At 42.7% G+C, this 25,294-nt stretch overlaps 2 protein-coding genes and 1 long non-coding RNA gene across 9 annotated transcripts in view; 2 read left to right on the top strand and 1 right to left on the bottom strand.

Annotated features, from left to right (window-relative positions):
• Positions 1 to 4,231: 4,231 nt before the first annotated feature.
• PEX19 (peroxisomal biogenesis factor 19) lies at positions 4,232 to 9,984 on the top strand. 3 transcript variants are annotated; one of them, XM_024574856.3, is made up of 8 exons: positions 4,232 to 4,349; positions 5,791 to 5,900; positions 6,321 to 6,486; positions 6,921 to 7,006; positions 7,224 to 7,385; positions 8,244 to 8,420; positions 8,648 to 8,692; positions 8,854 to 9,984. In XM_024574856.3, exons 1-8 carry the CDS (start codon positions 4,280 to 4,282, stop codon positions 8,935 to 8,937), a joined length of 900 nt encoding a protein of 299 aa, XP_024430624.1. In that variant the 5' UTR covers positions 4,232 to 4,279; the 3' UTR covers positions 8,938 to 9,984. The 3 variants fall into 3 exon arrangements, with proteins under 3 accessions (XP_024430624.1, XP_024430632.1, XP_045037993.2); XM_045182058.2 differs by having other exon boundaries at positions 4,252 to 4,406; XM_024574864.3 differs by lacking the exon at positions 5,791 to 5,900 and having other exon boundaries at positions 4,240 to 4,349.
• A 441-nt stretch (positions 9,985 to 10,425) lies between these two features.
• LOC128779732 (uncharacterized) lies at positions 10,426 to 25,052 on the bottom strand. 3 transcript variants are annotated; one of them, XR_008425817.1, is made up of 3 exons: positions 24,900 to 25,052; positions 13,168 to 13,297; positions 10,426 to 10,769 (listed from the first exon to the last, which is right to left on the bottom strand). It is a non-coding gene; the product is annotated as an uncharacterized lncRNA (long non-coding RNA). The 3 variants fall into 3 exon arrangements; XR_008425818.1 differs by having other exon boundaries at positions 24,890 to 25,052; XR_008425819.1 differs by lacking the exon at positions 24,900 to 25,052 and adding an exon at positions 13,692 to 13,801.
• Positions 24,250 to 25,294, top strand: part of DCAF8 (DDB1 and CUL4 associated factor 8) — a 35,289-nt gene continuing 34,244 nt past the window's right edge. The window contains exon 1 of one of the 3 annotated variants that reach the window (XM_024574832.4): positions 24,250 to 24,332. The gene's annotated coding sequence lies outside the window, so the exon portion shown is untranslated. Of the gene's footprint in view, positions 24,718 to 25,294 lie in introns of all 3 variants that reach the window. The other 2 variants (XM_024574813.4, XM_024574824.4) reach the window with 2 other exon arrangements.

Below are 25,294 nucleotides of genomic sequence, written 5' to 3' on the forward strand. Positions count from 1 at the left end.
TTTTCTTTCCTATCCTCTTGTTATACACAAATAAAACATACTATTTAATAATTTTGCACCTTGTTATTTCATTTAACATATTTTAGAGATTTTATTTTCATATCAGTATTTTAAAGAGCTTCATTCTTTTTACTTCTCTGCATAGTGTACCATGTATGATTTACCATAATTTATGTAAGTGGCTTTCTTGATGGATATTTGGGTTATTTCTAGTCTTTGGCTATTATAAACAGTGCTGCAGTCAATAACTTGAACATACATTGTACAAGTGTGGGAAGTGTGTTTGTAGGATAAACTAGAAATGAAATCCCTGTGTCAAAGAGCAGAGGCTTTTATATTTTTTTAGCTTTAAGAGTTGTTTTCTCGGAACCAAGATGGCGGCATAGGTGGACACACTGCGCCTCCTCGCACAGCCAGAACTGACAGACAATCGAACGGCAAGGGGGTCCGACACCAAGGAAATAAAAAATAAACATTCATCTAGACCGGTAGGAGGGGCGGAGACGGGCACTGGGGTGGAGAGGACTCATGTGGCTGTGGTGGGACCGAGACTGGCGGAGTGTGGGACGAATGGCGCAGTCAGTCCCAGCACTAGCAGACCCTGCGGCCACACATTCGCGCAGATAAACCGAGAGGGCCGGACTCAGAGTGGCGGAGAGAGCGGGGCAGGCAGAGTGCGGGTAGCACACCGCAGCCCCACATTCAAACATAGATGAGCCGGACGAACGGCGGGGAGCGAAGCAGACTGCGCAACCCAGGGCTACAGCTCGGGGAAATAAAGCCTCAAACCTTTGATTGAAAACGCCCGTGGGGGTTGGGGCAGCAGCAGGAGAGACTCCCAGCCTCACGGGAGAGGTCATTGGAGAGACCCACAGGGGCCTGGAGTGTGCACAAGCCCACCCACTCAGGAACCAGCACCGGAGGGGCCCAGTTTGATTGTGGGTATCACAGTGAAAGATTGAAATCCCGTGGAGAGTGAAGCGGGCGCCATTGCTCCCTCTCGGCCCCTCCCTCTCGGCCCCTCCCCCACGTACAGCGTCACAGCACAGCAACCAGCGTTACCCCGCCCCGGTGAACACCTAAGGCTCCGCCCCTTAAAGTAACAGATGCGCCAAGACAAAAAAAAAGAAAAAAAAATGACCCAAATGACAGAACACTTCAAAGCTCCAGAAAAAACACAACTAAGCGAGGAAGAGATAGCCAACCTATCGGATGCACAGTTCAAAACACTGGTTATCAATATGCTCACAGAATTGGTTTTGAATCTGTTCGAAAAGTAGATGAAAAAATGAAGCCTATGCTAAGAGAAACAAAGGAAAATGTACAGGGAACCAATAGTGATGCGAAGGAAACTGGGACTCAAATCAATGGTGTGGACCAGAAGGAAGAAAGAAACATCCAACCAGAAAAGAATGAAGAAACAAGAATTCGGAAAAATGAGGAGAGGCTTAGGAACCTCCAGGACATCTTGAAACGTTCCAACATCGGAATTACAGGGGTGCCAGAAGGAGAAGAGGAAGAACAAAAAATTGAAAACTTATTTGAACAAATAATGAAGGAGAACTTCCCTAATCTGGCAAAGGAAATAGACTTCCAGGAAGTCCAGGAAGCTCAGAGAGTCCCAAAGAAGCTAGACCCAAGGAGGAACACACCAAGGCACATCATCATTACATTAGCCAAGATTAAACGCAAGGACCTACATTCCAGATTACTGTATCCAGCAAAGCTATCATTTAGAATGGATGGGCTTCTCAGATAAGGTCAAGTTAAAGAAGTTCACCATCACCAAGCCCTTATTATATGAAATGTTAAAGGGACTTACCTAAGAAAAAGAAGATCAAAAATAGGAACAGTAAAAATGACAGCAAACTCACAGTTATTAACGACCACACCTAAAACCAAAACAAAAGAAAACTAAGCAAACAACTAGAACAGAAACAGAACCACATAAATGGAGATCACATGGAGGGTTGTCAAAAGGGGAGTGGGAGGGGGAGAGGGGGGAAAGGTACAGAGAATAAGTAGCATAAATGGTAGGTAGAAAATAGGGGGAGGGTAAGAATAGTGTAGGAAATGTAGAAGCCAAAGAACTTATATACATGACCCATGGACATGAACTATAGGGGAGGAATGTGGGAGGGAGGGGGTGGGCAGGAGGGAGGGGGTTGGCAGGATGGAGTGGAGTTGGGGGGGAATGGGACAACTGTAATAGCATAATTAATAAATTTATTTAAAAAAAATTTTTAAGTTGTTTTCTCAAGCATAATATCCGCAAACTAAGCCTGCCTTCCTTTGATAACAAGTTCTCAAGTTATTAACATTCTTTCTGTAAATACATGCAAGTTGGTGATAAATTTTGGCAAAAAAATCTTTTGTAAGCTTAAAAATTAAATAACAAAATTAACATTGCATACAAACATAAACATTATTCTGAACTCAGAGATATGAAAAAAGTGGGTAACCCATGCCTCTTGAAGCTTACAGAATTGGGGAAACAAAATGGATATATGTGAAATAATTGTGAATACCAGGCAAGAATGTAAGCAGTGAGGAGCCATTATGTCCTTAAATGAGAGTGATATAATGAAAATGCTGTAAATTACTGTTTTGCAACACCGTTCACTTTACATTAGAAAGGCAAGAGGTGAATAAATACTGAGATGATGAGATGAAGTATTAGGAGCATCAGTAGTAAAAACAGAAAAGCAGAAGCAACTTTAAGAAATAGTGAAAGAACCATGCTTGTTTTCAACTCCATCCTCATTTTCTCCATTACCTTCTAGTGTTTTCCTTACTAACATGCTTATATTACCACAGTAATGAAAAGCAAACAAATGCCTGTTATATTTTTAAACATATGCTTGGTATAATTATAGTCATGTTAAGAGAGACACACATAAGCAGTTTGGAGTTGAATGAGAAAGTTAGCCTGTAATAGATTGTTAACAGGTGTTGGGGACAAAGAAGTTAACCAGGGGATTCGATTATAGGTTAGAATTGAAAAGGACCCTAGGGTTCCAACTTTATTGTTACATACTTGTAATCTGAGGCTTAGAGCGGGTGAAGAGTTTTGACCAAGTAATTTAGTGAGAGTTGGGACTAGAATTTAGGTCTTCTGGCTCCCATATCAGAATGTTTTCTCCCACTTGTGCTTGGAAGAATACAGGAAGTTTTGCACAGGTATGCCTTAACAAGTCTATTCCCCGTCTGTAAAGGAAGAAGAATGTACAAATCTGGTGCTTGAAATAGTATTCAGGCATGTGTTTGGGAAGTTAAGGATGAAAGCCAGGAAGTGACTTTTTTCCATTTTGATGTGATTTTTTCTTTTTAAACTTTATAGCACGTTGCCCTTACCTCTTTTAAGACCATGTGCCATTCTTACTATATATATGTCTAGTCCCTACCTCCAGCCTACTTTACAGCTGGTCCTGATTTATCTAATCTCCACTGTGTGGGGCCTTAAACAACAGTAGATGCCCTCTAAGTGCTAAAATAGATTTGTGTCTGAGGCAGTTTCTGTATTCTGACAGTTCTGAATAGGAGAACAATACCAGATGAGGGAGTTTTCTTCCTAAATTCACTCCATTGGAGGTAGGGTTCTGTACAAAGAAAAGGAGATGGATCAGGGAAGGAAGGTCTATTACTACTACATTCATGGCCCTCTTGCTCAGTTCAAGGTCCCAGAGTCGCTTTTTCTGCCTGAATTGATTCAACCAACATTGAATGCTAAGTTCCTGGCCCTGTATCCTTTGGTCTAACAGTCTAATTGACAACAGGAAACTGCTGTAGGTTATATTCCGCAGAGAAATGTGCTTCATAAGAGTGTGGGGAGAGCCAACGAGTTCCTTAGGGCCTAGGGGCTGAGAATACAGCAGTGAAGACAACAGGACGAAAATCCTTGCCATCATAGTGCTGAAATTCTATTGGGGGAGGGACCGGCGAAGGGGGAAAGGAAGACAATAAGCCATATAAATAAGCAAAATATACAGTATGGCAGAAAGTGTTAAATGTTGAGAAAAATAATGGAAGGGCTATTTCTCTGGAAAACGCGGGAAGTTGACAGAAAGGATAGGCCAGTAAGAAACGTAGCAAAAGATAACAGTAAGGCCTCTTCTGTTCTGGTTCTGGCAAAAAAAGAAAAAAAACTTCCAAAGATCCCTGTCCCTTTAGAAATGACGGCTCCGCACTGGCCCACGTTGCTATTGGTCGCAGAGGCGGAAGAGGCGGGGAACGCAGCACGGAGGAGTCTGGCCTCCTACGGTGCCGCAGAGGGAACAAGATGGCCACCGCACAGGAGGACTGTGGGGTCGGGGCCGACGCGGATCGGGAATTGGAAGAGCTTTTGGAAAGTAGGAACCCGTCATGGAAACACCCGAGGAGGGCGGGTGTGAGGACCCGTTCAAGGCGTTAAGTGAATTTGAGATATTTGGGGCGGAGCGGGAGAGGTTGTGCAAAGATTGGACAGGGGCGGAGGGTCTGACTGCGATTTTGAAGAACATCTCACGGTCCCCTTCTCCTCCCTCCGCGGCGGGAGTTGGGGAGCTCACCTTGAGCCCATGAGGGCCCGGACTGTTGCTCTCCTTACCAGAGGAGAGACAGTAACACAGAGGATTATGTTTTAGGATCAGGCTCCAAAGCTCCCTTGCTTTAGATTTGTACGTTCTTGAAGTCTAACTTCCTTCCCGCCAGCAGAAGCATTCGGTCCTCGGTCGGCTGTGAAGTGGACACTCGCAAATTGCTTATATAAACTCTTAGCACACCATTCTGTGCAGTGTCCTATCCTCTTTAACACATAAGACGTCTTTCCTTCTCCCAGTCCTTTCACCTTTTCCTCAGCAGGCCCCTTTCCAGTTTTTTCCCCGTCAGAGCTGAAGCTGACTCCCTTTCTTCTATTTTGAAAAACTGGGAATGAGAAGGTCTCAGGAAAGACAGTTTACCCTCCTGAACGAGGGTGAATGTTCTGTTTTCCTTAACCATGTCCTCCACTCCTCTTGGTGTCTTGCCCAGAGTAGGGCCAATGCTCTCCTCTTAGGCCTGGCAAGCAGAATGGTGGTGAGGACACAGGCTTTTCAGGGCAGAGGTGAATATTTTTTCTCTTGCCCAGTCACAGAGATAGGGGCAGGCGGAAGGATGAACAGAAACGGTAAAGAGTGCCAAGTGACTGAATTGGTACACAGTCATCTGCTCCACTCGGAGCTTTGCCAAGGGAGAGCTAAATTGGAAAATAAGAGAGTTTAATAGTCTTCCATAGAGTGCTGTTTGGTGTCCCTCAGTTTGCATTAGTACCAGGACCCCATGGGAAGTTGGGTGGGACACCTTATGGCTTCTGCTTTCTTGCCAAAGATTATTCCCTGTGGGGCTCCAGAATTAGTTGGGGGCGGGGAGGGGGGGGTTGGTGCATAAGGACATTGGTGTACTCTGCTCCTGTTGGATATATGTATGGGATTGCTAGGGAATCAGAGTGTGACAGGGAAGGCACTGTGTAGATAGGTTTCTGCAGAATTTCTTTTATCTCTTCCTGGCTCTGAGAGAGATGCCTGTTCGACCTTAAGGTGATTTTCCCCCTTTGACTGCAATAAATTAGGTAATGTGGAGGGAATTGGGTGGCTTACTGAGGAGTGGGCCAGAACAGGAAGACTCAGAAAAAGGAAAAAAATTGAGGAAAGTTGGCAGCTTGAAAGATTGTTTTCTTGGTGCTTTGTCCAGAACCACCACCCCCCCACCCCCACACCCCCAGGCTTTCATTCTCATTCATCCCCAACACACATACCATGTCTCTTGTCTCTGAAGGTGCTCTTGATGATTTCGATAAGGCCAGACCCTCCCCAGCACCCCCTCCTACCACCACAGCCCCTGATGCTTCAGGGCCCCAGAAGAGATCGCCAGGAGACACTGCCAAAGTATAAATTCCACCTTCTTAAGGGAGGGGGGACGGGATGACATGCAGCTCTGAGTAGGGGTGGGGGCAGGCCTCTGTGGGCCAGAGGGAAGTGGGAGGAGGGTGCCTTGAGGTCACATTGCTGAGTGCGCTTGCAAGCCTCAGTCCCTGTGAAACAGGGACTTGAGGTGGAGTAGTCTCAAGGAAGTTCCTTGAGAAAAGAGCAAGTTTAAATGATTGGTTTGGGAATGCCACTCTATACCCTTCCCTCAGAGGCCAGATACTTTTCTTGCTGTCCTCATAAGAGAGAGAGTTAGAATTTCCAATGGAGGTACGTAGGAGGAAGGCACGGTATTCCCCAGAGCCTCTTACTGTGGCATCTGTCAGAGGCAAGGTGCAGTGCAGTGCCAAGAGATACATTTTGGCCACTCTTCCCCTGTAGGATGCCCTCTTCGCCTCCCAAGAGAAATTTTTCCAGGAACTGTTTGATAGTGAGCTGGCTTCCCAAGCCACTGCGGAGTTCGAGAATGCAATGAAGGAGTTGGCTGAGGAAGAGCCCCACCTGGTGGAACAGTTTCAAAAGCTCTCAGAGGCTGCTGGAAGAGTGGGTGAGAGGAGGCCCAGAAAACTGGAAATATCTGAACAAATACTTTAAGTCATCATTGCTTGAGACCACCAAAATTCTTAGTAAAGTTGATAGCAATCACAATACCACTGCCACGGGGTGATGGAGGAGATGACAGAGGGATGGGAACCCTGCTGATGAAAGGAATGAGATAGGTGGAATGTAATTGGAAGTATTGTTGAAAACTGATCCTATTAAAGGTTTCATTGTTATCATGGGTATCATCATGGAGCACAGACTAACACACAGTCTGTGTAGATTTGTAAAAATTACTGGAAATAACCATAGATCATTAAAAAATTTGGAGTGTTAGTGACTCACTAGTAAATTCTCCATATCCAAGCTGGTAACCAGGTCAATCTAGGTAAGCAAATAGTTAAAATTACAAATGACCTTGACTCTTTTGATCTCACCTAGGTAGTGATGCGACTTCCCAACAAGAATTCACTTCTTGCCTAAAGGAGACACTAAGTGGACTAGCCAAAAATGCTACTGACCTGCAGGTGAGAGGGGAGAGGTAGGGAACCACTAGAGGCCCATTCTCAGATACTTCACTAACAGGGTCTCAAAGACAGACTCTCTTGGGTATTATTATCCCAAGTCTGTCCCTTCCTTGCCATTTTGCTACAGGCAAGTTTAAATAGTTTTTTCCCACCTCAAAGGATAGTAAGCATCTCAAGAAGGTGATATACTTGCTTACCTCTCTCCTATCCTTCCTAGAACTCAGGCATGTCAGAAGAGGAGCTGACCAAGGCCATAGAAGGGCTGGGCATGGATGAAGGGGATGGGGAAGGAAACATCCTCCCCATCATGCAGAGTATCATGCAGAACCTACTGTCCAAGGATGTGCTATACCCATCACTGAAGGAGATCACAGAAAAGGTTTGTGAGCTCCTATTTCTACTTTTTTTGTTGTTCTCCAGTGTATCAACTCATGTGGGCTACTTTGTCTGCTTAGAACCTACAGAGATGGAGAAACTCCAGTACACAAGTCCATTTGTTTTTTCTCTGCTATGTTTATTTATGTGGATTGGGGAGAGTTGGAGAGGAGTTGTGTCTCTAAGAGAATAAAGCACTACCACACTGAGGATATTTAAGGTAGAAGGGGAAATCCTTCAGCTCTAGTTTGCTGTATGCTGGTTTAATATTCTTTTGTTGTCTGATCAACCCCTTGCATTTCTAACTTTGTTCATTTCTCCAACAAGCTTTCACTGAGGATGTACTTACTGGCTTTTTGCTATGAAAAATTTAAGAGTAATTTAAATGATGATCCCTGCTATGAAAGAGCTTATAGGTTTATTAAATAGAGAAAATACAGGAATAGAAGCTTTTCAGTAATACAGGGCAACATGTGATCAAGTGAGAAATGAATAGTGTAAACAGGGAGTCAGCAGACAAGGATCTGGGTGGACCAAATCTAATTCTTACATTTTTAAAGGTTGTAAAATCCAAAAAAAGAAAGAGAAAAAAGAAAATATGTGACAGAGACCATATGTGGCCTTTAAATCCTAAAGTATTTACTGCCTGGCCTTTCGTGGAGGAAGTTTGCTGTTGTCTGGTGATCATAAATATCAGGTGATTGGTTGGAGTCAGTGCTAGGTCTCATGCTAAACTAGCTTATGTAGCTTTTCCATCTCTTCTGTTCCCCTCCTCTTGGTACTTTATTATTATTCATATTTTATTTCCCTTCCTTATCCATTGTTGACTTAATTCTTCTCCACCCATTTTCTCTTTCCTTAGTATCCAGAATGGTTGCAGAGTCACCGGGAATCTTTACCTCCAGAACAGTTTGAAAAATATCAGGAACAACACAGTGTCATGGGCAAGATATGTAAGCAATTTGAAGCAGAGACCCCCACAGACAGTGAGGCCATTCAGAAAGCTCGTTTTGAGGTGGTGCTGGATCTTATGCAGCAGGTAAGGCCTCATTCTACCATCTGCCCACTGTTGGGTGTTTGGTGAAGGATGCATCTGGGAAGGAGGCCACATTGCCAAACCCAGGTGGAAGAGGGAGCACAAGAGAGGCTACATAGCATGGTCCTCAGGAGAAAGCAGAGAGATCATATCTCAGATTCTTTTTTTTAGCTGCTATATTGTCCTTTGGGATTTTCTCTGTCTCATCGTTCTCTTTCCTTATTTTCCAGCTACAAGATTTGGGCCATCCTCCAAAAGAACTGGCTGGGGAGATGGTGAGTATATCTTATAGATTTTAATCTTAACCTGGGGTTCTAGAATTCTTTAACCTTTAGTGATTGCACCTCAAGTGATAATTGTGACTACTGGGGATGGACCTTCAGATGCTCTGACCTGAAATGTGAGCAATTATCTGAGTCCCTTCATCTCTCTCCAGCCTCCCGGCCTCAACTTTGACCTGGATGCCCTCAATCTGTCAGGCCCACCAGGTGCCAGTGGTGAACAGTGTCTGATCATGTGAAATACAACACGTTTCCTCCCTGATTCCCAGCCATGGGGAATGTCTGGAGTCAGCAGAACCACTGGGAGCTGAGGCAGGAATGTTGCCTATGGGAGTGGTCTGCCTGCTGCCCTCTGTCATCCCACCCAAGATGGTGCCAATACCAACTGAGGTTTTTTTCCCTGTCTTTCTAGGAATAAGACCTGTTCTGCAGGCCATTTCTGCAGGCCCTTTTGACTGTGGTTTCTGCTGCTAGCAAAGGCACAGATAGCTACCTACCAAGTGAAGGAAGGCTTCCTAGGAAGCATGCATCTTCCTTCTCCCAAAATAACGTTACATTTGCCCATATTGATGTTCACCTTTGTACCCAGGGTCTTCGTGCCTTGTCTCCACTCCCTTCTCTGGGGCCTGGGGAGCAGGGACATAATCTTGGGACTCTATTTCTGTAGTTTCTTGGGCAGGGCATTTGGAAATGAATGGGGAATAACCTTGCCTAGGCTGGAGCTACACGTCTGTCACCATGCCCTCTTGCCTTCAGGAAGACCTTTTTGAATTCTGTGAAAGGAAAGTAAGTGGAGGCTTGTGCAGCTAATGATAGTAGGGTTGAAAGAAAAGTCCTGGGATTCTCCTCTCCTGAAGTGCTGAGCCCTCAACTCCCTGTTCCAGCCTGAGAATTCAAGTTGCTGCCCTCATTCTTTCCATAATGCTATGTGATCTGGATGAATCCAGCCCTTGACCTTCCTTTGCCTCTCTTATCTCCCCTCATTCAAAAATATCCATTTATTTCAACCTTTCTCCAAGCCCAAACTGACAAAGAAAGGTCCATTCTGTTTCCCCTCATCTAGTCCATCTACTGTTTTCACTGGCCCCTTCTCTCCCTGGTAAACACAATATAATTGTACTGTCAGGTCTAGGGAGTGAGTGACTGTTCTTCCCCAGATACATTTGGGCTTATTTGAAACAACTACTTTGAATCCTGTCCCTTGATTCGGGGAGGTGGTTTGGGAAAGTGTGGGGTGCCGCCTAGGTCCTTTTCCAGACTAATAAATATTTTGAGTGAGGAGTGTGGCCTGTTTTTCATCCAGGTCTTTTTCTGATCTTCCTCAACTTCTGTCAGCTGCAATGTAAATAATTTTAGCAGACTGGTCCTGCATAACATTGCACTGACGGGTTCCACCACCACTCCTCTTCCCCAGCTCAGTTTGCACTTCATTTGGCAAAGGAAACTGATGACCTTTCCTCATTTCCTCTGAGTATTTCAATCTGGGAGGCCCTTTCTTTTGTATTGATTTTAACATTTCACATTTTTATTGATGTTAGTAATATATTGTTAATGTCTTTTCTAAATTATTTTTCTTTGAGCTGACCTTGTCCTTCTCTGTGGGAGCTAGTAGATTTGTGGGTCTTGGCTGCCATATGTTGATGGATACTCGGGTCAGACTGAAACCGGAAAAGACACCAGCGTTCAGGCTGCCTGTCACTACCAAACCCAATAAGCAGTGACAGCAATTGACTATGGGCGCTTTATTCAGATGGCCAGTGATCTGAGAAGATGGTGGGTTCATACCCTAACAGACCATCTTGTTTTCTCTTTCCAGGCCAATGTTTTTATACCAGGGAATGAACAAGGTGTGGTGAGGGCTTTGAGATTCAGGGAGGATTAGGTGAAAGAAGCTGCAACATTCCAGGCAGTTAGCTGTTAGCTGGGGTGGTGGTCGTTGACTGGAACTCAAAGGCCCAGCCAGATGCCTCTTGTGGTCCCCAGGCGGCGGTAATCTTCAGCAGTGCCCCAGGAGGTCAGCAGTTTCCCCTGGAGCCAGGACAGGCCTTATCTGTAGTTTCTGAAACAAAAGCTTTAACATATACATTACTTGCTAGACTTACAACTTTTTACCTTAAGCTAAAATTTTCCAACTCTTGAGTCCCCTATCAAGACCACCTGGCTGTGCTGGTTCAGCACTCAGAAATTAACTACCAAAGTAAATTCACTTTCAGCTCCTGGCATGTCACTTTCCCCTGGGGTAAGCCTTTTCAACCCATAAGATCTCACATGTTCTGTGGCATTGGCAAGGAAGGTAATGTTCTTGAGGCCCCAGGCTTTTAGTAATAGTCTAGTGACTATTCCTTATCAGAGTATGAAAGAAGCCAGGTATGAATCTGAGACTCCTCCTACTCTGTAAGAGAAGGGGAAAGTGTAGACAGATTTGTGATGATGATCATGGACCTAAATGACCAGAATACTCCCTTTTTTAGCTCCTGCCAAAAACTACATAAGGATGGAAAGGGGGGAGAGAATACCAAAGGGCTCTGACCCTTGAACTGTGTGCCTACTGTACTGCCAATTTTCTTTATAAATTCTCACTTTTTGCTGGATTGGCCAGGGCTTATTCCAGGAATCTAAATAAACAGATGCCCTAGTCCAGTGGTCCCCAACCTTTTTGGCACCAGGGACCAATTTTGTGGAAGACTATTTTTCCATGGACTGGGGTGGGGAGGATAGTTTTGAGATGATTCAAGTGCATTACATTCAAACTCACCTGCTATGCGGCCTGTTCCTAACAGGGTCCATGGCCCAGGGGTTGGGGACCCCTGCCCTAGACTACTTTAGTTTTGTTCTCAAGCCATTTAATTTTAATTTTGATTGAACATGAACAAAGTAGTTTTATGTTCTAAAAACACTACTTGAATTATTCTAAGACTTGTGGAAGGATAGAGCAGTCCTTCTCAGACTGTGGTAAAGGACCAAGTTTTTTGTTTTATAAATATCCATTTCTTTGTACCACCAATATGTGTTCTTGTTACCTGTGACAAGTATGCAGTTCACACTGAATGCTCCCCACCACGCAAATTTGACAGCAGTCAAATTGATCAGAATAAGTCCACTGATCATGCACTTGAATATCACAACAGTGTCAAAATGCTAAACAGTTTCTAACACCCCAAATATATGGTAAAAAACAAAAACAAAAACTGTTCACAGACCAGTATAAGTCTTCAAACTACCTTCGAGTAGCACTACTGTGGGGCCCTCCCCAGTCTCTCAGTAGCCCTATCAGTCAAACTGATACATTTCTATACATACAGGTCTCTCCTAGGTAAGGGTTGCCTCTAGTAAACTTTCTTCATCAACATTGAGTCACTGTAAGGATATCTCTAGTGTTTTTCTAGGCTGCCTTTTCTGCTACTTAAAAATAATAATCACAAAGCTTGGGTTTAAGCTATATATGAAGTGTTTATGCTGCTTTCAAACTTTAAAAGAGGTGCTCCTTTGTTCCAAAGTTCTGTATGTTAGAAATTTGGTTGTTTGCATGGTTTCAGAATTAAGAATCAAATTTATACAGAATTTGTGATCATATGGACACTTTCTTATGACTGTGAATCATCCTAGCAAGGTCCCTGTGAGAGGTACTTATAATAGGCTTTTGGGAGCTTGAGAAAAATGGTGGCCCGTAGTAAATGAAGTTGAGGTGACAGACCATATGAGAAAAAATGAAAAGCCTTAGAGGAAGTGGGTATATAGGAATGAATGTCTGTTACACTGGAAACCCTACCAGCTGACTGTTCCTCAAAGGCCTGGGAAAATTTTTTTTTATAAAGGAAAGGCACTCATAAAGGGGTAACCAGCATCTTTGTGAAGTTTAGAAGTGGCTGTCTCTCTGTTGATGGAGGCTGATGGAAGGAGATATTGTTTAAGATCTGATTTTCCTCGAAGTAGTGGGGATGACATGACTTTGACAGGGTGGGTAAATTCTGTTTTGGCAGCATGGTTCAACAAATATGGCTACTAGAACATGGGTGATCATACAGACCAGATAGATGGGCAGCTCAGGAGGATATTGATTTATATATAATTTAAATAGAGACCAAGAATGGGTGAATAGGATGCTGAGATCAGTAACTTCAATGAAAAGTCACAATTCCTTGCCCAGCTTCCAGGCTGCATTTAACAACATTGATAGGTTCTGTGACTTAAATGAAACGTATAATGAAACCAGTTTTACCATAGGCTAATTAATACAAACAAGACTTAAGTTCCTGCAGCATCTCATCATTATAAGGAAACAACATTATTCAAGGACCTGCTGTACTCAGGATTCCTTGGTGAGACACACAGTCCAGTGGGTGGGAGAGAAAACCTGCAAAAGTGCAGGGCCCTGTCACATTAAGTTTTTGAGCCCAGCATTCTGAAACATCCTCTCCAAGTAAAAGGTAAGTTATTGGATCTTGTATCTTTTACCCCCAAGAAAGTACCTCGGTGAGCTTCTTCAGTTTTGGAGGCGGCATACTGTGTACATGGGAATGCAAGAAGGGCCTCTGCAGCCCGTCCAGGTTATGATAGCAGGACGATACGACCTGGAAAATTCCATGGTACTGGAGGTATCTGTGGAATGAAAATATGCTTTGTGGATTCTCTGGCAAGCCACAGTAGGAGCTCTCCAATGTAGACCTTTAGGGTTCTGGAGTAAGGTGATGTCATCTCTACCAAAGTTCACCATTTGAAAAGTATCTTCTGGCATACTGTTAGTTTCTGATAGAGACTCAGTGCCTGACCACTGAGTGTCAATATCAAGTGACTGTGACCAGTTACCTTTATAATCAGCTGGTTCTTGTCAGACCTGCTAGGCTATAAGATTAGGTGGATACAATAGCAATCCATCTTACAGTGGAAATTACACATTTGGGAAGAAGCCCAGGCAAACCTGGTAGGCACAAGTAAGTTAAATTGAAGAAGGAGCCCTATACCTCCATATGACCTATGTGTGTTGCACTGATACCTTTCTCTTAGTTCATACTTAGGATAGCATAAGAATTATTCAACTATTTGACAGAGGAGGAAACACATCCAGGTCTGGTTCATGGATGGGTTGGCATGATGTGTTAGGGAAAGCCAGGTACGGACTCCTACTCAACAGCGCCATCCAGAGTAATCCTGAAAGACAATGGTGAGGGGAAATTCAATGAGTAGGGCTTTAGACAATGTACCTAATCACCCACGTCTGGAGAGAGAAGTGGCCTGAGGCAAGGATATATGTGAGCCCACGATCAGTGGGCTATTGGTCAGGGACCCAAGTGGAGCAAAATAGGGAAATGGTGGGAAACAAGGTCTGATGTGGAGCATTTGGGGTGCTCTATGAGAGTGGGACCTGTGAAAGTACTCACCAGAAAAGTACTAAACCAAATGGACAGGATGATTTCAGGACTGCCTTACCTACACCAGTTCTTGAAGTGTCCTCATCACCGTGGCAGAGGTAGAAGCTATTTATTGGCCTATTAGCGTGGACTCCTATCTCACCTAGCTAGTGCTATTTCTAAATGTCCAACCTGACACCAACAAAGCAATGCTAATCCCCTAGATCAGTACCACTGCTCTAAAAGAACAACCAGCCACTTGGTGACAAGTTGATTATATTGAACCTTTTCCATTCTGAAAAAGGCAACAATTCTCATTAGGACTGATACATATTTTGCTTTGCCTATCTTACCTGAAGTGCTTTAGCCAGTACTGCCATCCAAGGACTCAGACATTTGATTTACTGTCATGGGGTTCTACATACTTATACCTTGGAACAAGGGACCCACTTAATGGCAAAGCAGGTGCAGCAGTGGGCACATAACAATGTGATCCGCTGTTCCTACCAAATACTTTTCCATCTAGAAGCTTCTGACCTGGTAGAGTAGTAGAATGGCCTTTTCAAGGTATGTTTGTTGCCCCAGCAAGAATAGGGTGCTGTCCTTTGCAATATCTATAAATTTACATGACCAAAATAGAGTGCTTTATCCCCCATAGGTAGATATATCATAGGCTCTAGAATTAAGGAGTAAAAATAAGAGGGGCCCTATTGAGCATTATTCCCACTCATCCATCAGAGGATTTGTGCTTCCCATGCCTGCAACTTATGGGTCTAGAAGTCTTGGTTCCCAGAAGGGGGAATGCTTCTGTAAGGCACTACATAAGACTCAGTAAACTTAAAGATAGGCCTGTTATCTGGTCACTTCGGGCTGCTAATGCCAGCAAACTATCTGGCAAAAAAAGAAGCTACTGTACTGTCTGGGATAATTGAGTGTTATGCGGAGGTAGGACTGCTGCTACATTATGGATACAAGAGGAAAGTGTTTGATGCACGTGTGATCCCTAGGCTATTTCTTGGTCCTCTAATACTCAGTTTTATGTGAGTAAGTAAACAGTTATGGCCTGATGACAGCATGATCTCCAGGGGCTCAGAACCTCCTCTTCAAGGTGTCCCCAGAAATTTTGACCAGCATGCTGAAGAAACTGCCTGGATAGAGTGAACTTAATGTACAATGCAAATGGATCTGAGCAATGCTAGAGTTTGACTGTAATAGACATTGTTGGTACCCTGTCTAGATCCCCTTTACTGGGAAGTATGAATGTTAGGTGCTAATAGCTCATAGCTGCATCCCCTTGAGAACTGCCCTTTTTGCCAACAGGAGACACTTCTGGAAACTTCTGGAACGTTGTGCCCTCCCAGGGACAGCACCACAGCCAATGGTGTCAATTTCTGCAAAGAAGTCAGCTGGCATTCTGATAGAAATTATATTATCAGCAATATTGTGCAATAAGTGTCATTTGCAAATGATACTAGGGTACAAAATTCCTCAAGCTGGGATGAATGTGCCAGGTATGTGCCAGAAGTTCCCAGTGGAAGCTAATAATCCGCTGAACCCATATTTTTCCCCTGTCTTGTCTTGCTTCTCTCACTACATTGTTTAGTAGTGAGAGAAGCAAGTCCCTCAATAACCCACTTGCATAGAATCACTTTCCCAGATTCTACTTATAGGGAATGCAACCTAAGACTGAACAGTGGTGTCAACTAAGACATAGAATAGGAGCAGTTTGAGTTTGACAGAAGGTAGAGCAAAGGTAGTTCAGTTTGGTAATGTTAAAGTGCCATTGGTGGGAATAGGAAGGAACATGCTCAACTTGATAAAAGTGCATGGTACAGAAAACGTACTGCTAACATCATAATTAACGGTGAAAGTCTAGATGCTGAGATCAGGAACAACAAACACAAGAATATTAGCTCTTGCCACTCTAGTCAATGTGCTGGAGGTTCTAGCCTGGAATTAGGCAAGAAAAAGAAATAAAAGGCATTGAGATTGGAAAGGAAGAAATATATTTGCAGATGGCATGATCTTGTATGTAGGAAATCCTAAGGAGTCCCTTAACTGTAAGAACTAAATCAGCTCAACAGGGTTTCAGAACATAAGGTCAATATATAAAAATCAATTGTATTTCTATACATTTGCAGTGAGCAATCCAAAAATGAAATTAGGAGAGCAGTTCCTTTCACAACAGCATCAAAAAGAATACTTAAGGAATGAATAGTTAGAAATAAATTTAAGAAAAATGCAAAATTATAATGTGAAAACTGCAAAACTATTGAAAGAAGGAAAACCTAAAATGGAAAAACATTTCATGTTCATGAAGCAGAAGACAACATTGTTAAAATAGCAACGTTCCCAAAACAATCTCTAGATTTAGTGCAACCCCTGCCAGAATCCCAGCTGACTTCTTTGTGGAAATTGATTAGCTAATTCTAAAATTCCTATGGAATCACAATGGACTCAGAAAAAGAACACAATCCTGAAAAAGAAAAATAGATGAGATTCACACTTTCCAATTTCAAAACTTACTACACAACAATGGTAATCAAAATAGTGTGGTACTAGCACAAGAATAGACATAGATATCAATGGAATAGAATTAAGAGCCTAGAAATAAATTCATACATCCATGATGAAATCATCTTTTACAAGGGTGCAAAACCCATCCAATGGGGAAAGGATGGTTCTGGGACAACTGGATAGCCACATGCAAAAGAGTGAGTTCAATCCTTCCCTTGCACCATATACAAAAACTCGGATCAAAGACCTAAAAGTAACAAAACCATAAAACTCTTAGAAGAAAACACAGGGGTAAAAACTTCATAACTTTGGTCTAACTAAGGGTTCTTAAATAGGATATCAAAAACGAGCAACAAGCCCTGGCTGGTGTGGCTCAGTGGATTGAGTGCCAGCCTGTGGACCGAATGGTCACCAGTTCAATTCCCAGTCAGGGCACATGCCTGGGTTGTAGCACCAGTTCCCAGGTACTCAGTTGGGGGCGTGTCAGAGGCACCTGGTTGGTGTATCTCTCACACATCAGTGTTTCTCTGCCTCTCTCCCTCCCTCCCTTCCCATCTCTCTAAAAAAATAAATAAAATCTAAAAAACAAAACAAAAAAAACGAACAACAAAAGAATAGGTAAGTTGGACCTCATCAAAAATAGTTTTATCCTTCAAAAGGACACCATCAAAAAAGTGAAAAAACAACCCGCAGAATGGGAGAAAACATTTGCAAATCATCTGAAAAGGGACTGTATCTAGAATATATAAAAAGCTTACAACCCAATAATAAAAAGAAATAGCCCAACATAAAAAAGGTCAAACAATCTGATAGGCATTTCTCCAAAGAAGACAAAAGTGTTGAATAAATGCATGAAAAGAAGCTTGACATTACTAGTCATCAGGGAAGTGCAAATCAAAACCACAATGAAATAATCACTTCAGATCCACTAGGATGTCTAGAACAAAACAGTCAGATATCAAGAATAGGGATAATTGGAGCCCTCATAAATTGCTGAATCATTAAAATGCTGGTGTGAAATGTGAAATGATATAACAGCTCTGAAAAACAGACTATTGATTCCTCAAATGATTAAATAGTTAATCATGAACCAGTAATTCCATTGCTGGGTATATACGCAAGAGAAATGAAATACAACATATGTTCACACAGAAACTTGTACATGAATGTTTATACCAGCATTCATAACAGCAAAAAGGTAGAAACAACCCAAATGTTTGTCAACAGACAAATGAACAAACAAAATGTATATCGATACAATGGAGTATTTGGTTATAAAAAAGAATGAAGTTACTGATAACATGCTACAACGTGGATGAACATTGAAAAGATGCTAAGTGAAAGCAGCCAGTCACAAAAGGCTACATTCCATATGATTCCCTATCTTGTCCACGATTCCATTCATACAAAAGTCCAGAATAGGGAAATCTGTAGAGACAAAGTAGATTAAAGATATCTTACAAAGATAGGGAGATGATAGCTAATGTGTACTGGGTTTCTTTTCAAGGTGATGAAAATGGTTGAAAATTAACTGTGGTGATGGTTGTATATATCTGAATGTACTAAAAGCCCTTCATTTTTACACTTTAAGTGGGTGAATTGTATAGTATGTGAATTTCATATCAATAAAGCTATTTTTTAAAAATGTGCCATGGGTTATCAGGTATGTGAGTCTAAAGCTTGAAGGAAAAGCCTCTGCTGGAAATAAAGACTTAGAAATCATTATGTAGATGGTAGTTTAAACTGTGGGAATGGATAAGATCAGTTTGGAAGACCATGTAGAATGAAACTCATTAAATAAGTGGACAGAGAAATCGGAGTATGGAATACTGTGTTACAGAAATCAGTGGGATTGAATACATAGAAAGGGTTATCACAACTTGAGGTGCAGTAGGAAAGTCCAAAATAAAAAGACGTGGTAATAGCAATTAATTTGGTGATAGCACTGCTGTCCATCAAAACAGCATAGAAACCACATCACTGAAGTAGAGGTTCTTTCCATAGCTCCACTAAAATCACTCTTGTCGAGGTCTTAACCTCCATGCTTCCGAATCCAGTGGTCAATTTTCAGTCATTTTCAACCTCAAACTCTTTAAAGAGGAATGATAGGTGATACTGCCCTTTTTGAAACATTTTAAAGGTTTGTTTCATAAGACCTTTTGCTCTCTTGATTCTTCCTGTTTCTTTCCTGCTTGCTCCTTTTGTTTTTTTAATTATATTTTATTGATTATGCTATTACAGTTGTCCCAGTTTTTCCCCCTTTACCGCCTCCACCCAGCACCTTGCACTCCCTTAGGCAACCCCCCCCACCATTGTTCATGTCCATGGGTCATGCATATAAGTGCTTTGGCTACTCCATTTCCTATACTGTACTCTGCATCCCCACGGCTGTTCTGTAACTACCTGTTTGTACTTCTTAATCCCCTCACCTCTTCACCTATTCCCCAACACCCCCCCTCCCATCTAACAACTGTCAAAATGCCCTCCATATCCATGATTCTGTTTCTGTTCTTGTTTGCTTAGTTTTTTAGATTCAGTTGTAGATAGATATGTATTTGCCATTTTATTGTTGATCTTTATAGTTTTGATCTTTTTCTTAAATAAGTCCCTTAAACATTTCATACAATAATAGTTTTTTAAATATATTTTATTGATTATGCTATTAGAGTTGTCCCATTTCCCCCCTTTTATTCCCCTCCACCTTGCACAATACCTCTGACCTGCATTCCCCCACCCCTTGGTTCATGTCCATGGGTCATACATATAAGTTCTTGGGCTTCACCATTTCCCATACTATTCTTAACCTCCCCTGTCTATTTTCTACCTACCATTTATGCTACTTGTTCTCTGTACCTTTCCCCCATTCCCATCCTCCCCTTCCCCACTGATAACCCTCCATGTGATCTCTATTTCTGTGATTCTGTTCCTGTTCTAGTTGTTTGCTTAGTTTGTTTTTGTTTTTGTTTTTTTAGGTTCAGTTGTTGATAGTTGTGAGTTTGTTATCATTTTACTGGTTGTATTTTTAATCTTCTTTTTCTTGGATAATTCCCTTTAACGTTTCCTATAATAAGGGCTTGGTGATGATGAACTCCTTCAAATTGACCTTATCTGGGAAGCACTTTATCTGCCCTTCCATTCTAAATGATAGCTTTAATGGATAGAGTAATCATGGATGTAGGTCCTTGCCTTTCACGACTTGAATGGAATACTTCTTTCCAGCCCCTTCTTGCCTGCAAGGTTTCTTTTGAGAAATCAGCTGACAGTCTTATGGGCACTCCTTTGTATGTAACTGTCTCTTTTTCTCTTGCTGCTTTTAAGATTCTCTCCTTATCTTTCATCTTGGATAACGTATTATGACGTGCCTTTGTGTGTTCTTCCTTGGGTCCAACTTCTTTGGGACTCTCTGAGTTTCCTGGACTTCCTGGAAGTCTATTTCCTTCATCAGATTGGCTAAGTTCTCCTTCATTATTTTTTCAGATAAGTTTTCCATTTCTTGCTCTTCCTCTTCTCCTTTTGGCACCCCTATGAAAGCCTCTCCTTGTTGTTTTGAATTCTTGTTTCTTCATTCTGTTCTGGTTGAATGTTTATTTCTTCCTTCTGTTCCAAACCATTGATTTGAGTCCAGGTTTCCTTCCCTTCACTGTTGGTTCACTGTACATTTCCCTTTATTTCACTTTTCATAGCCTTCACTTTTTCTTCTACTTTGCGACCATACTTAACCAATTCTGTGAACATCCTGATTACTAGTGTTTTGAACTGTGCAACTGGGTATCTCTTTCTTGCTTAGTTGTATTTTTTCTGGAGCTTTGATGTGTTTTTTCATTTGGGCCATATTTTCTTTGTTTCAGCGCACCTGTTATGTAGTAAGGGTGGGGGGCCTTAGGTATTTGCCAAGGCGAGACAACCCAGGTGGCTGCCTTGTGGTGCTGTACATGGGGGAAGGGTCCAAAAGGGAATAATGCTGCTTGCTGGGCTCTCTCAGCTGGCTTTCAGTCACTTCCCCCGCTACCCACAAGCAAATTGGGCCCTTCTGGTGCTGATTCCCGGGTGGGTGGGTTTGTGTACCTTCTAAGACCTCATGGGTCTCTCTTACAAACTCTCCTGTGAATCTGGGAGTTTCTCCCACTGCCACCTCAACCCCCACAGGTTTTTTCAGTCACAGGTTTTGAGGCTTTATTGCCCCGTACTGGAACCCTGGGTTGCACAGTCTGTCTCGCTCCCCAGTTGTTCCTCCCGGTTTATCCCTGTGCAAATGTGGGGCCACCCGCTCTGCCAGCCACCGTGTTGCCATGAGTCCTCTCCACCCTGGCTGCCTGTCTCCACCCCTCCTACTGGTACAGATGAATGTTTCTTCCTTAACTCCTTGGTTGTCAGACTTCTGTACAGTTCAATTTTCTGTCAGTACTGGTTGTTTTTTGTTTTTAAATTTGTTGTCCTTTTGGTTTTGCGAGGAGGCACAGTCTACCTACCTATGCCTCCATCTTGGCCGGAAGTCCTTGGTTGCTCCTTTTAAATAAATTTTGCTGGATATTCTTTCTCTCTGACCTCTACTAGTTGGAGAGCAGCATTAGAGGGCTCAGTGTATAGATTGTTTCTCTTTTTTTCCCCTCACATTCAGTGAGCACTCCCCATCCCATGGTTATGTATGCCATTTATACCTTAATGACTCTCTGGATAATACTACCAATTGTCCCTTCCGTAAGTTTCAGATTCGTATTTCAATTGTTTACTCAGTAGTGTCATTTGGAAATCTAATAGGCATCTCCAACTTAACATGTCTAAAATAGAACTGGATATTTACCCCCCAAACCTGCTTCTGTCCCTCCACCCCTAGGAGTTCTATCTCAGTAATTGGAATTACTGTTTATCCTATCACTCACATTAAAAAAAAAAAAGATATCTTGCACCCCATATTCAATCTATTAACTATCTTGCACCCCATATTCAATCTATTAACTATCTTGCACCCCATATTCAATCTATTAACTAATCACCTCTACCACCTTCAAAGTATATCCAGAATCCAACCACTTCTTACCACTTAAACTGTAACACTAGCCTTCTAGGTCTGCAATAGTTTCCTAACTAGTCTTTCAGCTTCTATTTTGCCTTTCTACAGGCAGTTCTCAAAGAAGCGACCAAAGTAAATGTCTTAACTGATAAATCAGATCATATCACTCTTTTATGCAAAATCCTCCTTGGCTTCCTAGCACTCTTAGGGTAAAATCCGAAATCCATTCCTGGTCTATTGTAAGTCATCTGGCTCCCATCTTGTTTCTCCAAACTAATGTCCTACCTTGCTGTTCTTTGAATACACTGAGCACGCTCAAGTTTCCAGCTATTTAACTTTGCTCTTCACTTTGCCTGGAAGGTTATTTCTCCAGGGTGCATAGCTTACTCCAGATCTCTATTCAGATATAACCTCAGCAGAGTGGCCTTCCCTGGATGCCGTGTGCCAAAGAACACATCCTTTCTTTTCCTTTACAATACTCTTCATTAACTTAATATTGTCTGTGTGTCCCTCTCCTCCCCCTGCATTCTCAACCCCTGCACTAATAATAGGTTCCATGAATGCAGGAATGTTGGTTTGTTTTACTCACTGATGCAGCTCCAGCACCCAGAACAGGACCTCACATGTAGTAGGAATTCAACAGTTGTTCAACAGAAATGAATGAATATAGTAGGGCATTCAGTAGCTACTTTGCTCTGGTGCTCTTCTAGGTGTTGGAGTTAAAAAGATGAAAAAAACAATGACCCTGCCCTCACAGTTTTATTCTAATAGTATTTTTAGGTTAAAATGTATATAATTATAGGTTAATTGTTACAGATAAAAATGTTACGGGAAAAAAAACAATGCAGTCCTCTTACTAGAGGACTGAGGAGGGTGGTGGTGTAGGGTACTGGGTACCATTTTACTTGAGTTAATTAAGAGCTGCCTCTGAGGAAGTATCATTTGAGTAGAGATCTGATTAAATGGAGAGCTCAAGTCTAATAAAGATCTGTTGTGAGATTATAAAATAGTGCAATCAATGGAAAACAGTATAGAGATTCCTTTAAAAAAGTTAATAATACAGCCTCCATATGACCCAGCAATTTAACTTCTGCATATTTATCCAAAGAAAACAAACATTTGAAAAGATATATGCATCCCTGTGTTCATTGCATAACCACTTATAATATGGAAATAACCTAGGTTGTCCATTGACAGATGAATGGATTAAAAAGGTGTGTTATACACAATGCAATATTACTCAGCAATACAAAAGAATGAAATTTTGCCATTTGCAACAACATGGATGGACCTAGGGGGTATTGTGCTAAGTGAAATGTCAGAGAAAGACAATTACCATATGATTTCACTTGTATGTGGAATCTAAAAGGACAACAAATGAATAAACCACCCAAAACAGTAACAGACCATAGACAAAGAGAACAAGCTGATGTTTGCCAAGGTAGTGGTAATTGGGGGAGGGGGGTGGTAATGGGTTCAGGGCAGGAAGTCTGGTTTGGACCATAAATCTATACAATGAAACCAGTGTTCTTAATCATACATTGTAATTATATATGTAGAGACCCAAAGGAATCTACAGAACTATTAGAATTAGTAAGTTTAGCAAGGTCACTGTGTACACAAAGTCATTTGCATTTCTAACATCAGAAGAGCTGTTAAATGAGCATTCCAAAAAAAGAAAGTAAGTGCAAAAGCCCTGGGGCTGGAACATCTTTTGGTTGGAGTGAGGAGAAAAAGCCAGTAAGGCTAGAACAGAGCTAGGCAGTGTGGGAGGACATGGTATCAGAGAAATAGGTACCAGATCTTGTAGGGCCTGCATTGAAAGCCATTGTGATCATTTTGATTTTTATTATTGTGTGCCATGGGAAGCTTTCAGCATGGCAATAACGTGACCTGACTTACAGTTTAAAAGGGCAATCTAGCGGCCTTATGTTTAACTAGGATAATAATGAAAGTAGACAAACCAGCTAGGTGTCTATTGCAACAGTCTAATATATAACATCATATGAGGGTAGCGGTAGAGGAGGTGAGGTCAGATTCTTGCACCTTGCGCTTCTGATCAAAAAATATTCGCGTGGCAGCTGGCAGTAACCTTTTCAAGGATCTTCTACAGGCTTCCTTTAGGGGTCAGAAGGAAGCAGAGTGTATATTACTAGGCCCATTCTTGGCAACCTTCAATATCCCACTTCCACTTAAGAAAAGGAGGCTCTTCAATAGCTGGGCTGAAAATCAAGGCTCTGAATCCGTTCTCTAAAAATTGGGAAATAGAGGCTCTCGGGAAGAAGTGGGCCTGGAAGACATAGAAACCACTTAAGAAAATGGTCCTCAAGGGAAATAGGGTTTTCAGAAATCTGGTGAGAATTGCTTGTCAGAAACAGGGCAGAAATGGAGGTCGCTCAGAAAGTTGGCTGCCAATCTATTTGAAATGAATTTTATTTCCACCACAACTAAGGCAGGCCACTAACTCGCATTTGTTTTGAGTATATCACATGGGATGTGAGTGAGGCCCTTCAAAGCACTCTACAAAAACAACTTTGCCTCCTTGGTAATGCGCACGCGCCCCTCGCCCTGTTTTCCGTTGGCCTTAGGCCCCGCCCCTTATGCGTCCTTCAAGGAAGATTGGGAGCCCTGAGCTCGCACAACCTCTCTTCCCTCTGTCTTCACTACACGTCGTCGCAAAAGAGGCCGGAAAGCGTGGCAGCGCAGGCGCAAGCGCAGAGTGTGGAGAAAGCCGCGGTGGTGGCAGCCGCTGACCAGTGTAAGATGGCGGCGGCGTTGGTGGCGGCAGTGGAGAGGACGGCTGGGCCTGGAACAGCTGGAGCAACTGCTAGCAGAAGGATGACCCCAGACGGGAAGCGGGCTGCTGAGCCTCGCCGGCTCCCGTGCTTGTAACTGTCCCAGCCGGACACCCCCTCCCCCCTTTGACCTACCCGGTCCGTGTCTCCTTACGGCTTGGCCTGCCGCTCTCCTCTGTCCCGTTTCCCTTCACGATAGGTTTGACTGGTTTTCAAGCTCACGTCTCAGGTCTTCTTCCCCTTAACTCGAGTCTCCACCGGAAGGACTGCTACCCTTGCCTCTGCTCAGCCCAGGAATTGCCCCCAAGAGCCTGACCCACAACCCACCGGGACGTCTTGCCTCGTTAGGTGACGACCCATTTGTGTGCGCCCTCCCCACCCCACCACCCCCACTTAGATTGGGGTATGCGGCTCGAATTCTTGGGCCCAGCACCTTGTACGGAAGGCCGAGGTCCAAAAACCCCAGTCAGTTGTTGCCGGCTGGTCTTGTACCCTTTGTAATATAATTCTCTTAGTTTACCTTCCCTTACCCCCAGATCTTCCAGGACACCGTGGACCGGTCCTATTTGGTCCGTGTTGGTTGGAAAGGATCTGGTGGCTTGAATTTCTGACTCACGATTGTTGCCGGAGTCTGTAAACAAACCGACACTAGCGTTATCACTTTCTCTCCAGGATCCACCCCCCACCCCCTACCCCATCCCCGCTCTGTGACTTCTTGTTGAGAGGTTTGGTTATGGGTTAGGGTTGAAAAGATTCAAGTTTTCCTTTTAAGTGACTTTTTACATGTTAGTGGAGCTGGGAAAATACTTGCCTGGTGCATTTTACTTTTGTAACTGCTTGTACGTTATTTTCTGAGTAGTCAGAATTAGATAAATTATTCTGGTTTTAAATAGTTCTGAGGAGGTCTAAAAAATATTAACGTGTA

The sequence above is a fragment of the Desmodus rotundus genome, chromosome 12 (assembly GCF_022682495.2).
Source record: "Desmodus rotundus isolate HL8 chromosome 12, HLdesRot8A.1, whole genome shotgun sequence".
Classification (NCBI taxonomy): Eukaryota; Metazoa; Chordata; class Mammalia; order Chiroptera; family Phyllostomidae; genus Desmodus; species Desmodus rotundus.